At 49.3% G+C, this 15,840-nt stretch overlaps 1 protein-coding gene across 1 annotated transcript; it reads right to left on the reverse strand.

The window, feature by feature from the left end:
- Positions 1-992: 992 nt before the first annotated feature.
- dhx16 (DEAH (Asp-Glu-Ala-His) box polypeptide 16) lies at positions 993-15,777 on the reverse strand. Its single transcript, XM_056601832.1, has 21 exons — positions 15,677-15,777; positions 14,298-14,500; positions 13,344-13,582; positions 12,578-12,752; positions 12,242-12,298; positions 11,888-12,142; positions 11,410-11,643; positions 11,113-11,304; positions 10,520-10,630; positions 10,229-10,344; positions 9,282-9,492; positions 8,253-8,351; positions 7,974-8,126; positions 7,080-7,220; positions 6,564-6,726; positions 5,811-5,929; positions 5,003-5,070; positions 3,845-4,007; positions 2,921-3,082; positions 1,945-2,118; positions 993-1,441 (listed from the first exon to the last, which is right to left on the reverse strand). Exons 2-21 carry the CDS (start codon positions 14,493-14,495, stop codon positions 1,313-1,315), a joined length of 3,159 nt encoding a protein of 1,052 aa, XP_056457807.1. The 5' UTR covers positions 14,496-14,500; positions 15,677-15,777; the 3' UTR covers positions 993-1,312.
- Positions 15,778-15,840: the final 63 nt, after the last annotated feature.

The raw sequence follows: 15,840 nt of genomic DNA on the forward strand, positions 1-15,840 counted from the left end.
CAGTTCTCTAGCGAGCATTGTTTGATCAGTTGATCTGTAGCCTATGCTTGCTGGTGAGAGTTAAATCATGATAAAGTTATTTACCTGTTGTTGAGATCAGCCCATTAGTCGTATTCCAACATGAAGCATGAACATCTGCAGACCAAGTCTTCTCCACCTCCTCCCTTCTTTCTGCTTGTGTTCCCCAACTCAGCCTCTCACCTCAGATAAGGACATCACTCCTCCCCTTCACTCCCGCACAGCCTCCCCAGTCGAACCTGTCCAACCAGTCTCTCTATTCTAGTCTAGTTTGGTTGCCTTTCCGTGTTGCTTTAACTTCACGGTGTTGTGCCTTAAATATACATTCAATGCATACAACATCCTATTCCTTCTGGGTTTGGGGAGTTATTCTCTTCAGGTCCTTTAGAGTGCAATGGGTCAGGCGGGGTCACATATTGTGGCCTGGAAGCCTCTTAAACAGGAACTTTGACTATCTGTACTGACACAATTGACTCGACATGAAGAGAATATACGTGATGTATATATCATTACCTGAATCTTACTATCAAAAATAAGTGTTTCATTGCATGGAGAATAGACAACAGTAACCCTGACGCCTCTGCCGTAGCCCCCATGCCTCTTTGGCCCTAACCCTCATTTTTAATTCGACCTAGCGATCACGCCTCCTCCATCTTATCCCTGATACCGATCTCCTTCTCCCTCATGTTAACTGTTCTAGCCCCATCTCTTCTCTCCTAACCCTCATGTTTACTTTCACCTAAACACCCTGCTCCTCTCCCATTAGCCTATTCAGGGGTAGAGGTTCCTTCTGTCCTAACCCTCATACTCTTGTAGCAGTATATACACTGTTAACCCACTGGGTGTAAAACAAAGGGTTGTTTTTTAGTATTTTCAATGGCTAGTTGTCTGTGCGCCAAATGTAGCAGCAGAACACTTCCTCATGTGATTTCATCATGAGGAAATCTGAGAAAAACAGACCTTCCACGCAGACACTGGCTTGGAAACGTTTATTAGCAAAAAACAAATAACGACATAGATCAATAATAACTAAGTTAAACTGTGCTAAAGTAAAACCTTGTGTAGAAAAGATTTTTCTCTCGGCCTGGTTGGGAGCACTTCCGGGATTCAACCAGTTCTTGCCTAACAACTTCTGGTCATGTGCACGTTTGTTTGGCGCGCACGTGAGCTCCCGCCGATAGAGAAGGATCCGATTTCTACTTCCTCCTGTAGAACGGGCTGAAGTGCTCCTCTCCACGTTTGACCCAGAGAGGAGGTGGAGGAGGAGGAGGTGGAGGAGGAGGAGGAGTCTGTGTTATCCCAGCTCATCCTTGCTCTTGCCCTGCTTGCGAGGCATCTTCTTGGAGCTGCTGTCCTCCAGCTCCTTGTTCTTGTAGTAGTGCGGAGCCACCTCTAGCAGCCAAGCGCTGTCGATCTCTATCACCTGGAGAAGGTACAAACGTGATGAATGGGGGACAGGGCAACATCACCGTCTCCGTCACCACTGATGCATGCACCGTCCTGATCTCTAAACATCAGTGTTATGTTGGTGTCAAACAGACCCATCTTGTGAACTCCTTTGTGGTAAAAACCAGCTTGTGGTGTATGAGCCTTTATCATGTAGCATGTTGCGTTAGCATGTAGCCTGTTGCAGTAGCATGTAGCAGACCTGTCTCGTGAACGCCTTGGTGGTGAACACCAGCTCGTGGGTGATAAGCCTTTAGCATTTAGCTTGTTGTGTTAGCGTGTCGCATGTTTTGTTAGCATGTAGCATGTTATTGTAGCAGGACCAACAGACCTGTCTCGTGAACTCCTTGGTGGTGAACACCAGCTCGTGGTTGATGAGCCTTTAGCATTTAGCTTGTTGTGTAAGCATGTAGCATGTTGTGTAAGCATGTAGCATGCTTTGTTAGCATGTAGCATGTCATCGCCGAGGCACCAACAGACCTGTCTCATGAACTCCTTGGTGGTGAACACCAGCTCGTGGTAGATGAGCCAGCGCGTCTGCTCGTCGAACAGGGAGCTGTTGGGGTGGACGTACACCGTCTGCTGGTGCTTCACCGTCTTGTAGCCCCCCTTGCTGAGCCTGGCCGTGTGGTAGAAGTACCCCGCCGTCACCGCCTGGGGGGGGGGGGGGGGGGGGGGGTTAGCACAGGTAGCTGCCGTTAGCTGCATGCCTCACAGCTAACGGCCCTAGTTCATTCTACCTCTTCCTAGAACATTATGTAACTTTGTAGATGGTTCTACCCTTTTTCTATGAAGACCTAACCCCAACTTACAACATTAATTACTTCCTACCTCTCCCTCTGTAGTTCCACCTCTCCCCAAAACTTCCCACCTCTTCATTAAATTTCCTATAACATCCTTCCTCTTACGATAACACCCGAGCTCTCGCTAAATCGTCCTATAACATCCTACCTATTCCTAGAACGTCCTTCCGCTGCCTAGGACATCCTACCACCTACCACAACCTGTATCGTCCCATCTCTTCCAACAAGGCCTTAACTCCTAACTCAAGGCGTTTCCCCTGCAGAGAAACAAAGCCCTCTGTTATCTTAAGTGGTTCAGTGGAGCGTTCACAAACACCCTCTGATAGGGCCGTGTTTAAATGGGCCTTCTAGATACTGCAGGTCCTGACTGGAGGTGTTCAGTGTAATCTGAAACGGAGGGTGTGGATTAAATGACGGGTTTGGTTCAGAATAACAAACCAACCGAGCACCGTTTGCTTCAAATTAAACTTTGGGCAGGAGACGTGTTCCTCTGTTGTTTGAATCCTCCTGTTATTACTATTGATCCAAAGGGTCTTACAGAAAGCGTTTCATCTAAAGGCTTCAATGAGCAGGTAGGGGTCAGGTCATCCCTGCTCTGAGATGCCGACAGGTGGACGGCGGACCACGGGGGACGGTAACGTGGGGGTCCTGACCTTGCGTATGGGCATGGGTTCCCCCTGGCAGCTGACCACCTCCACCTCGATGCGCTCCATCAGCCCCTCCAGCTGGTCGCGCACGTCTCGCGCACGCTTCATCGACCGGAACTGGATGAAGTTCTCATAGCACCACTGGGTGGAGTAGCCGCTCTCTATCCACTGCAACAGTCGGCAGGTTACAGGCAGTAGGATACCGGGGAGTACAGTCGGCGTGATGCAGTCGGTAAGGCAGTGAGATACAGTCGGAATGATACAGTCGGTATGATACAGTCGGAAAGGCAGTGAGATACAGTCGGAATGATGGTCGGTAAGGCAGTGAGATACAGTCGGAATGATACAGTCGGTATGATACAGTCGGTAAGGCAGTGAGATACAGTCGGAATGATGGTCGGTAAGGCAGTGAGATACAGTCGGAATGATACAGTCGGTATGATACAGTCGGTAAGACAGTGAGATACAGTCGGTCAGACAGTGAGATACAGTCGGAATGATACAGTTGGTATGATACAGTCGATAATACAGCGAGATACAGTCAGAATGATACAGTCGGTATGATACAGTCGGTAAGGCAGTAAGATACAGTCGGAATGGTACAGTCGGTATGATACAGTCGGTAAGACAGTGAGATACAGTCAGAATGATAGTCTGTAATATGATACAGTCGGTAAGACAGTGAGATACAGTCGGAATGATGCAGTCGGTAAGACAGTGAGATACAGTCGAAATGATAGTCGGTAAGATACAGTCAGTAAGAAGAAGACTGAAATATACATTCTGCGAGATACAGTATAACCTCTCCGTCAACTTAAAACAAGATACAGTCCATAAGAAAGACAGTGAGACCTTCAGCTGGAACGGTCATTAAGACAGACAGAAGCGGTGAGGCAGTAACCGTGGGCTTTCCTTATAGGCGACCCTTACCTGGGTGTAGACATTGAGCAGCACCAGGTGGTCACCTCCAGGCACCACAAAGTTCATCCTGGCGTTGTCGGCGTGGACCACCTTGTCTTTGGGTCGGTAAAAGATGGAGTTGTTCACCGAGAGCATGGCGGCGATGGTCAGAACCTCCTCCGAACACTTGTACCTGGAGAGGGGAACAGCGAGCCCTTTATTAACATTGAGGGCATTTAGCCGGCGCTTTTATCCAAAGAGACTAACAATATGTAGTGGTTTGTGTCAAAAGAAAACAACAATATATCGCTGTCGGTACAGTATGGATGTTCTTAGAAACAAGTGACGGGCACTTATAATTGCAAGGTTAACCTATTCCCCGTGTTCAACAACGATAGGTAGGATAAGATGCTAGCCGATGCTAAGTACTATTTTTAAGTGCGAGGACGTAAAAACATACGATAAGTATGTACATTATTTTCCAGGACATACGAACATACAATAAGTGAGAGTAATGGAGGAGGGTGGGTAGGGAGGGAAGCTCTGCGACGTCGAGGTCATCTCTGACCCAGTGGGTCTTGAGTGTCTTGCGGAAGCTGGTGAGCGACTATGCCTTCCCGACAACGGCAGAGAGCTCGCTCAACCGTTGCGATGCCAAAACAGAGAAGAGTCGTGAGTTTGTTGTGTGACCTTTGCTTTGCTCTGGGCGTTTGCGGTACCAGGCGTCCAGCTGAGGTAGCTGAGCGGCGCACTCGAGCTGGGGTGTGCGATCTGACTAACGCTTGGTGGTAGGCAGGGGCAGCTCCATTGCCCGCCTGGTAGGCCAGAGCCATTGTCTTGAATCTGAACCTTCCATCTGATAGCTAGTCTATCCTACAGCTACTTGGATGTTACGCGTGGTTGAGTTTGTGTTGGGGTGAATTGGTTTGTACCGTGTTGTTTAGTGAGTGAGTGAGTGAGTGAGTGAGTGAGTGAGTGAGTGAGTGAGTGAGTGAGTGAGTGAGTGAGTGAGTGAGTGAGTGAGTGAGTGAGTGAGTGAGTGAGTGAGTGAGTGAGTGAGTGAGTGAGTGAGTGAGTGAGTGAGTGAGTGAGAGAGAGAGAGAGAGAGAGTGAGTGAGTGAGAGAGTGAGAGAGTGAGAGAGTGAGTGAGAGAGTGAGAGAGTGAGTGCGCATGTGTGTGTGTCTTACTGCTCAGAGGCTAGAATCATCTTGCTCAGCATGGGGTCCACAGGGAGTTCAGCCATTCTGCGGCCGAGCTGCAACACAGAACCGGTTACTCAGATAAGGTGAACAAATACAGGCACTAGCTAGGTGCAGCTGCTAACAAGGTGTAGCTGGTACTAGGTGCAGCCGCTAGCCAGCTGAAGCTGGTACTGTGTGTCGCTGGCTGCTAGTCAGGTGCATCGGCTACCAAGGTATAGCTGGTTTCTCTTCAGGTATAGCTTAGCCAGATGCAGCACTGTCAGGTCTAATCTAGACAGGTATAGCCGCTAGCCAGGTGTAGCCTAGCCAGGTATAGCCGCTAGCCAGGTGTAGCCTAGCCAGGTATAGCCGCTAGCCAGGTGTAGCCTAGCCAGGTGTAGCCTAGCCAGGTGTAGCCGCTAGCCAGGTGTAGCCTAGCCAGGTATAGCCGCTAGCCAGGTGTAGTCTAGCCAGGTGTATCCGCTAGCCAGGTGTAGCCTAGCCAGGTGTAGCCGCGAGCCAGGTGTAGCCCCTAGCCAGGTGTAGCTCCTAACCAGGTGTAGCCTAGCCAGGTATAGCCGCTAGCCAGGTGTAGCCTAGTCAGGTATAGCCGCTAGCCAGGTGTAGCTGCTAGCCAGGTGTAGCTGCCAGCCAGGTGTAGCCTAGCCAGGTGTAGCCTAGCCAGGTGTAGCCTAGCCATCTATAGCCGCTAGCCAGGTATAGCCGCTAGCCAGGTGTAGCTGCTAGCCAGGTGTAGCCTAGCCAGGTGTTCCTAACCAGGTGTACCTAGCCAGGCGTTGTCAGCCAGGTGTACCTTGGTGAGCTCCCCCAGGTGGTTGAGGGCGCCCAGGGCGTAGAGCTGCTCCAGGGCCAGGACCAGCGTCTCATGGGGCGGAGGGTCCATGAAGTCAAAATGGATGAGGTCATTGATGCCTGTAGGACAGAACAATACATGAGTCTCCTCTGGACCAATGGAAACGTAGGAGAGCCTCCTCTGGACCAATAGAGACAGCTTCATGCCTCCCCTAAGACCCGCAGGAAAAGAAGACTACAACATTAACTCTCAGACTCTAGAGCAGCAGGACTGTGTTATACGAGGTCTAACCTAGACTCTAGAGCAGCAGGACTGTGTTATACGAGGTCTAACCTAGACTCTAGAGCAGCAGGACTGTGTTATACGAGGTCTAACCTAGACTCTAGAGCGGCAGGACTGTGTTATACGAGGTCTAACCTAGACTCTAGAGCAGCAGGACTGTGTTATACGAGGTCTAACCTAGACTCTAGATCAGCAGGACTGTGTTATACGAGGTCTAACCTAGACTCTAGAGCAGCAGGACTGTGTTATACGAGGTCTAACCTAGACTCTAGAGCGGCAGGACTGTGTTATACGAGGTCTAACCTAGACTCTAGAGCAGCAGGACTGTGTTATACGAGGTCTAACCTAGACTCTAGAGCGGCAGGACTGTGTTATACGAGGTCTAACCTAGACTCTAGAGCAGCAGGACTGTGTTATACGAGGTCTAACCTAGACTCTAGAGCGGCAGGACTGTGTTATACGAGGTCTAACCTAGACTCTTGAGCAGCAGGACTACGTTTCCCAGGTTGGTTCTCTGGATCTCCGGCACCGTCGACTCCTCCATCTCGTGTTTGAAGGCCCAGGCCGTGTACAAACGAAAACACTTTCCAGCCGCCACTCTGCCCGCACGGCCCGCCCGCTGATTGGCCGAGGCCTGCCAACCAAAACACAGCAGGAAGCGCGACAAGGCGAGATTTAAAAGGCGTCTTGGAAATTGTCTAGTCACTAGTATACGGAAGGACATACCTCAGCCGGGCGTGAAAACAAATGTCTGCAGCATTAACTCATTCCCGGAAAGGAGGGAAAATGCAAATAATGAACTGTACTGTACTGTACTCTCTGCTACTCCACCCAATTGTGTGGTTTATCTCTTTTTTAATATTTGTATATTTAGAATTAGACAAATTAATTCACTGTCGCCGTCACCCGTCTGTCGGCGAACCCCACCCCCTTAACTAACAAGCTTTCTGCGGGGAGCCCTGAAAGTGGTGATGAGTGTGTAATCACCCGTGAGCAGGGCGTGACGATGAGCGACTCCATGCCGGTGCGGGCGTTGTAGCTCTTCTGCTTGCAGAAGCCCGGGTCGATGACGTAGATGATGCCGTCGATGGTCAGCGACGTCTCGGCGATGTTCGTGGCCACCACCACCTGGTCATCACAGCCCAGAGAGAAACTATGCATCCCATTACCGCCCACACGACTGTGACATCACATCCCGGAGAGAAACCCTACATCGCATCCTGCACGACTATGACATCACATCCCGGAGAGAAACTATACATCGCATCCTGCACGACTATGACATCACATCCCGGAGAGAAACTATACATCGCATCCTGCACGACTATGACATCACATCCCGGAGAGAAACTATACATCGCATCCTGCACGACTATGACATCACATCCCGGAGAGAAACTATGCATCGCATCCTGCACGACTACGACATCACATCCCGGAGAGAACCCCTATATGACATCCTGCACGATTATGACATCACATCCCGGAGAGAAACTATACATCGCATCCTGCACGACTATGACATCACATCCCGGAGAGAAACTATACATCGCATCCTGCACGACTATGACATCACATCCCGGAGAGAAACCCTACATCACATCCTGCACGACTATGACATCACATCCCGGAGAGAAACTATACATCACATCCTGCACGACTATGACATCACATCCCGGAGAGAAACTATGCATCGCATCCTGCACGACTATGACATCACATCCCAGAGAGCAGATATACAACAGACCACATCCCACACAACGATGACATCACATCCCGAAGATAAACAATACATCGCATCACATCCTACACAACCATGACGTCACATCCCAGAGGGAGGCCGGCCGTCACCCGATGAGGCCCTGGGGGGGGGGGTCTGACCTTGCGCGCCCCGGGGGGAGTGGGGTTGAAGATCTTGGCCTGCATGTCGGAGGGCAGGTTGGCGTAGATGGGGAGCACCAGCAGCTCCGAGATCTTGGAGCCCAGCCTCCTACAGCGCTCCTGGAGCATCTCACAGCACGCCTCGATCTCCTCCTATAATAACGTATAGACACGCGCACTCTTAATGTAGAGAGGACTGGAGGTGGTAAAAGAAAGTAGTTCGTCCTCGTATCCCATGATGCAGCGGTACCTGACTCATATCCCATGATGCAGCAGTACCTGTCCGGTGAGGAAGACGAGGACGTCCCCGATGGGCTGGGTGACGTGGATCTGGAGCACCGACACCACGCAGGCCTCCAGGTAGTCCGCCTCGGGAGCCTGGAGCACACAACCACACCCACAGCTACTCACTCGCCCTGTGTGCAGGAGCAGGTAGCGCGGAGGACACCCTGCTAGGAAGTCCGCAGGTCGGCTGCAGACATTGGAGCTCGAACCCAGAACCTTTGAGGGACCTTGATGACGCACCGTACCTTAATGTCTAACTGGGCTGATTGTTGGTACCTAAAAGTCTATTAACCTTTGAGTGTCTGTACCTTAAGGGCTAGTGACCTTTGAGTGTTGGTACCTTAAGGGCTAGGGATCCTTGAGTGTTGCACCCTTAAGGGCTAGGGACATTTAAGTGTTGCACCCTTAAGGGCTAGGGACCTTTGAGCGTTGCACCCTTAAGGGCTAGGGACCTTTGAGCGTTGGTACCTTAAGGGCTAGGGACCTTTGAGCGTCGGTACCTTAAGGGCTTGGGACCTTTGAGTGTTGGTACCTTAAGGGCTAGGGACCTTTGAGTGTTGGTACCTTAAGGGCTAGGGACCTTTGAGCGTTGCACCCTTAAGGGCTAGGGACCTTTGAGCGTCAGTACCTCAAGGGCTAGGGACCTTTGAGTGTTGCTAACTTAAGGGCTAGGGACCTTTGAGCGTCGGTACCTTAAGGGCTAGGGACCTTTGCTAACTTAAGGGCTAGGGACCTTTGAGCGTCGGTACCTTAAGGGCTAGGGACCTTTGCTAACTTAAGGGCTAGGGACCTTTGAGTGTCGGTACCTTAAGGGCTAGGGACCTTTGCTAACTTAAGGGCTAGGGACCTTTGAGCGTCGGTACCTTAAGGGCTAGGGACCTTTGAGCGTCGGTACCTTAAGGGCTAGGGACCTTTGAGTGTTGCTAACTTAAGGGCTAGGGACCTTTGAGCGTCAGTACCTTAAGGGCTAGGGACCTTTGAGCGTCGGTACCTTAAGGGCTAGGGACCTTTGAGCGTCGGTACCTTGGTGTAGAAGATGTCGACGGGGAAGCGTCGCCCTGGGATGCGGAAGACGGGCGCATCGTCGAAGAAGCAGGAGAAGCGCTCGGTGTCCAGGGTGGCACTGGCCACCAGCACCTTCAGGTCGCTACGGAAACGAGCGATGTCCTTGATGAGGCCGAACAAGATGTCCGTGTGGAGGGTCCGCTCGTGGGCCTCGTCGATGATGACGACGCTGGGGGGGGGGGGGGACACGGTTAACACTTTTAGAACGTGCTCTGTTATGGAGACCTACGAGAGCCAAGCCATACAATATGGTCATTACAGCTAGTTAGTACTGGTAGCTGTAGCAAAAGGCATAACCTGGTCACTCCAGCTAGTTAGTACTGGTATCTGTAGCTGGTTGAGGACCCTGGTCATTACAGCTAGTTAGTACTGGTAGCTGTAGCAAAAGGCATAACCTGGTCACTCCAGCTAGTTAGTACTGGTATCTGTAGCTGGTTGAGGACCCTGGTCATTACAGCTAGTTAGTACTGGTAGCTGTAGCAAAAGGCATAACCTGGTCACTCCAGCTAGTTAGTACTGGTATCTGTAGCTGGTTGAGGACCCTGGTCATTACAGCTAGTTAGTATAAGTAGCTGTAGCTAAAAGCATAACCTGGTCGCTCCAGCTAGTTAGTATTGGTAGCTGAGGCTAAAAGCATAACCTGGTCACTCCAGCTAGTTAGTACTGGTACCTGTAGCTGGTTGAGGACCCTGGTCATTACAGCTAGTTAGTACTGGTAGCTGAGGCTAAAAGCATAACCTGGTCACTCCAGCTAGTTAGTACTGGTACCTGTAGCTACTCAGTACTGCCGACGATACCTGTAGCTGGTTAGTAGTGTAGTAGTCCTGGTAGTATAACCTGTACCTGGCCGGGTCCAGCTTAGCGAGTACTGGCAGCAGTGGCAGTTGTAGTGTTTGGAGGACTACCTGTAGGTGGCCAGGTCAGGCTCGGTGAGGAACTCTCTCAGCAGCATGCCGTCCGTCATGTACTTGAGGATCGTGCGCTCGGACGTGCAGTCCTCGAACCGGATGCTGTAGCCCACCTACATGAGGTCACGCACGGCACAGAGGAAGTCACGCAAGGTTAACAGGAAGTCACACACACAGGATAAACAAAGTTACGCACAGGTAACACAAAGTCACACACAGGGGGCAGGAGGTCAAACACAAGACACAGGAAGGCGCACACGCAGGAAACAGGAAGTCAAACACACTCACCTCGTTTCCCAGCTTGGCTCCCACCTCCTCGGCCACCCTGGCGGCTACAGACATGGCGGCCACCCTACGGGGCTGTGTGCAGCCGATCTTCAGACCGCCTTTGGTGTAGCCCTGAGGGACGGTTCACAGACCTCAGTATGAGGACCTAGACCTAACCCTCCCTCCTGCTCTGGTGTAGCCCTGAGGGACGGTTCACAGACCTCAGTATGAGGACCTAACCCTCATCTCGGGTCCAGCAGTTCTACTCCTGAACTAGCAGAACTTCTGGGGGGGAGACGGCACAAGAGACTGTGCTGGAAACTGATAACTGCAGGGGGCTGAGGTAAGCCTTGGTTTTTTATATCGTAATTTCGAAATTCATGGGAGGATTTTAGTGTGTTTATACAGCGGCCGTTCTTGGCGTTTATTGGAAACCTTTACATGCACTTTTATACATTTGACGAATTATGTCCTATTTAGTGCTTACAGATCCTAACTTCAGCCACACGATTGGTCAAAACAAGCATGAATGTATGCAGACAAGGTACCTGTCGCTTTGGATAAAAGGGACGGCCAAACGCCCTTAATGTAAATCTAAAAGATCCAGGACTCACCGCCTCCATGAGATACTGGGGGATCTGTGTGGTCTTCCCGGAGCCCGTCTCCCCCTCTATGACCAGGATCTGGTGCTGGTCGATGGCCGCCAGCAGGTCCTCCCGGTAGGGGAATATCGGCAGCAATCGCCGCACCTCCTGGATGGACTCCTTCCTTATCTCCGCCTGCGACAGGCCCGCCTCCTCGCCCTCCTGGGAGACGATACTTCGGGGTCAATTACTGGGGTCAACTGAAGCCAGCTACTGCTCCAACAAGGTCCGTCTAGCGCTGGGGTTAACCGGCGTCGGTGCGGGTACCTTCTCAGTCATGGTGCCCTTCATGGTGACGGCGCTGCTGACAAAGTTGATCATCTCGTCCTCCTCCAGGATCAGCTGATACCGATCCCTTTCCTCCTTCATCCCGCGCTCCCGCTCCTGCTTGGCTCCGAAGGAGAGGCAGGCCGTCTTGAGGCGTTCCTCCTCCCACCTCCCCTGCTCCCCGCCCACCTCCATGGGCATCTCCTCCAGTTCCAGCTCCCTCTGGGGCACCTCCTGCAAGGAGAGAGAGAGAGAGAGAGAGAGAGAGAGAGAGAGAGAGAGAGAGAGGGAGAGGGAGAGGGAGAGGGAGAGGGAGAGGGAGAGGGAGAGAGAGAGAGAGAGAGAGAGAGAGAGAGAGATGAGGGAGAGAGATGAGGGAGAGAGGAGCCAGCGGTTAAGGAACGAGTCATTCCAAGGAGGAGCCAAGAGAGACTTGATCACGGGAACACCTCCTCCTCCTCCTCCTCCTCCTCCTCACCTTGCTCCTCTTCTCCTCTGGCATGAAGTATCTGTTCTTCCTCTCCTGCTGCTCCTTGACCCCGGCCTTCTTGTAGTCCTTGGCCAGGTCCCTCAGGGTGCGCTTGTACTCCAGCTCCTTGCGCTCTCGGTCCGTCATCTGGTCCGACGCGAACAGGTACTCCTCGTCGGCGATCTCCGCCTCCAGGTCCTCCAGCTTCTCCGCCTCGCGCTTGTTGAGGTACTCCCAGCGAGAGCGCTTCCTCAACTCTGGGAGCTGGGGGGGGGAGAAAGAGACGGAGAGGGGGTTAGGGTCCAGCCTGGTAAGAGGTCTGACCCGACCAGGTCAACAGATCTTTCTGACGGACAGACTCACTATTTTCCTCTGGTCTTCTTCGGCCATCTTCAGTCTCTTCTGAGCCTCTTCATAAGCCTGGAGGACAGGAAGACACAACATCGCCGTCAGTACCTGACATCAACATCATAGAACAGTCCTAACATCACCATCAGAGAACAGTCCTAGCATGACCATCATACCGTTTTAATATCACTCTTACAGAACAGTCCCAAAATAAGCCTCATCAGTATGCGTATGGTAAGTTGTATGTTAACTGTACACCTGTCACATCCTGTGTGTAATAGGGTGGTTGTTGGTTCAGCTGACGCTACATCCTATGTGTGTAGAGTTGTTAGTGGTCGGGAGCCTCCTAACCTTTTTGTCCGTCCTCTCGGCGATGTTCCGCGTCTTATCTTTGTCTTTGAGTTTGACTCTCTCAGCGAACGCGTCCCTCTCTTCGATGTCCTGCACCCGCTCTCTCTCCTCACGCTCCCATTCCTCCTCCTCTTCCTCCTCCGGGTTAGCCTTCTGCTCCTTGAGTCCAGAACTCCTGGTGGTAAACCCAGAGAAAACAAAGAACATAAACCTTCTGCCTCTGGAGTCTCATGGCAATTGATATGATTCCAAACTACTCATTTTCTACGGGATGTTCAAGATTTTTTTCGACTAATCGTTGCCGCATTTGCTAGTCAGCACCAGAACTTGTAAACGGTGAAACAATGACGAATTTCTGCCAAGATACGTATCAGGGTAAGCTCGCCCCACACACGGAATTAACCTATGCACCAAATAATAGATTAAAATCGATAAACTTGTCGTTTCCCACAACATCCGGTAATTTTTCGAATTATTTGATTACATCTGGTTCACTATTCTCCAAAAAGCTTTCATCCCCAAAATCTCCCACTGAGGGATCGAACTCTGAAGCAGCTCCCACACTTGCTCACGGCGATCAGCTCGCACTGTTCTATTTGCTCCGGAGGCGTATGGCTGAAATGTCAATGCCTTCAGTCTGTTTCACAACGATGATTATATTAACTTACTTAGACAACCCTTAACTGGGTTTTACCCCACCTAAAAAACATTTTACGAATGATGCACCTAGCGTCGGATTTTTGAACTACAGATGTGAGGAACAAACTTTTTAGGAGCTTCCTCCTCGCTGGACGACTCGCTCTCCTCCTTCTTCTGCCTGATGTGCTTCCTCTTGCTTCCTTTCTCCTTGCTTTTCTTCTTCCTGCCAGTCTCCTTCTCCGCGGGAACGTCTATCTCCCCGTCGCTGTCCTCCAGCAGCGTGTACGTCCTATTCTTCGCCTCCATGGCCACGACCTCCCGCTCCAGTGCCCTGATTGGCTTCTCCACCACCACCTTACGGGGAAGCTGAGACAGCAGGACGTGGTCATGGAGACCAACACTTCATGTCATGCAAACAACACTTCTAAATATTCTCACACTGCAACTTGTGATACATGTCACCAGACATTTTTGTATCTATGAAGGCACGTTATATCATGTTACCTTTAACTTGCAAACAAGATATTAAGTCATGTTACAGTTTATATAGTTATATATTGAGAAATGTAATTTATGTTATCATGTTTTATATAATATTCTATTTTACGCTGTTATTGCCAAGTAAGCTTTCATATAAAATGAATTTGTTGTGGTGTATTGGCACATTAAAGTAAAAATTAATAATTAAAAAGCTATAAAAAAAAGAATTATCTAGCTGGTAGCTACTACAGAAAACGAGCTAAAAGTCGCAGAGATCCTAAGGGAGGGCCTGGTTTGTTGTCCGACTCGCTACCACAAAAGATCTGACAAGTAGCTTTTATTAAAAGTTCATCAACAAAACGTACGCCGACACATTCAGCTTGAGTATTAACCAAGTGTCACCGCTCAAATCCATGAGTACTAGGTCTCTCACACTGTGATCAAACAATACTAAATGACAACATTACAAACACTAACAAAAAATCTATATATATATATATATATATATATATATATATATATATATATATACACACAAACCATCACAAGCCCTATTGATATTACAATGAAATCATTACTGACTCCTTCACAATGTGCTTACTTTGTCATAGAGCTCATGAGCGAAGGAGGTTACGGTCTGGTCGATGTCAATCGTCCCTGTCTTTTTGAGACGGGACACAAAGTCCTCTGGGCCAGACGACCTCTTGGCAGTTCCGATCATGAATTGGGCCACATGCTTGTCACTCAAACCTAGGATGTCATGGAGGCGGTCCTTCACCCACTGGTCCAGGTTAGCCATGATGCCTGGACACATAATAAGAAGCACAGGTTCAGTGTTTACAATATAACACATACACATACCTGTCATATACCTGTGACTCCTTGCTTCACTTAACTTGACTCACTTAAGTAAGCCTACGTTATATATACACTTTAATTGTAATATCCAAGCTTATTTTATAACATTATGCGTTGGTTAGATGCTTATATTATCTATAATCAGAAAATTATATTCCTTGTGCTTATTGTGCTTATATTGCCTGTGTTTTTATTTTATTTTTTTAAACATTTTATTTACTTTGATGTTTCTTGCTTAAGCTGAGCAACGGTAACAAACACTTTCCTCCGGGATCAATAAAGTATTCTGTAGCTGTATACCTCACACACACGGCTCTATAAGACATTCACTAGCTGATCATTCGTGTGGATAACACGTATAGCTGTAGTGAAACCCTGTAACTAGTATCTGTTCATTAAGGTTGAGCTCAAAGTGTACACACGACCAGAGAAGAAGATTGATAGACCGGAATTATCTGACAAGCGAAAACGATGAAGCAAACTGTCTTCCAGTGGATATAAGTTGTTTCAACCAGGTGAAACAAAGAGGTGAAACAAAGATATAAAGGCAGTTAAACGAGTCCTACATGAACCTGAAAGTAGGACAAAACATATTGTCTCGTGTAAATGCATTCATATGTGAGCCACTTCTAGATTTCCCCTAGTTACTAGTCAAATGTTACTAGTTATCTTTGGAGCACACATCGGGTATTTTAGCTCAACTGCCTTAGATATGAATCTTTATATTGTAGGGACAAAACGAACCTCCTAAACTGTATGTCCGTGGCATTACAAGAACAAACCGAATCAACCAATACAATGTAAAAGTGGACGTTCATGTGTTCTTTCGACCCGTCACGTTACCTCTTTTAAAGTCAAACGTGAGTGCAACTTTACAGAAATTACCCCAAACATTGTCTGATCTGCATAGAGCTACGTTACACTAATCGACCTGATATAATGATACATAATTCAAGAATGGGTTGGCTCTAAGAGGCAGAATTAACTGTAATGAAGTACTCCAATGAATCTAAAGTTGGCCAAGATACAGTCAAACGCTGCATTCATAATAACTAGGAGGTCAAATATATATTTGACTTGGTTGGAGGTTAGTTAGACCGTTGAAAACTGAAATGTAAATACCTTCTGTATGTTAAATAGTTATGTCCTAGAGAAGGAAAATATATACTGCCATGTTGTTTTTGTACACAGCAGCGGAACAGGAGGAAACGGAATCACGTCTTAAAGCACGTGTAGAAAGAGCAGCTAGTAGCGCGCAGCGCCCTCTAGTGGTCGGTGGGTGAACT

Source organism: Gadus chalcogrammus, chromosome 11, assembly GCF_026213295.1.
Source record: "Gadus chalcogrammus isolate NIFS_2021 chromosome 11, NIFS_Gcha_1.0, whole genome shotgun sequence".
In the NCBI taxonomy this organism is placed as follows: domain Eukaryota; kingdom Metazoa; phylum Chordata; class Actinopteri; order Gadiformes; family Gadidae; genus Gadus; species Gadus chalcogrammus.

Excerpts from the sequence above, each read along its gene's own strand:
- dhx16 (XM_056601832.1), bottom strand. The coding sequence starts at position 14,495 with ATGGCTAACCTGGACCAGTGGGTGAAGGACCGCCTCCATGACATCCTA. Across the intron at positions 6,727-7,079 it reads TCGTCACGCCCTGCTCACGG|GCCTCGGCCAATCAGCGGGC; the intron begins GTGATTACACAC and ends TTTGGTTGGCAG. Across the intron at positions 5,930-6,563 it reads CCTGCTGCTCAAGAGTCTAG|GCATCAATGACCTCATCCAT; the intron begins GTTAGACCTCGT and ends TCTGTCCTACAG.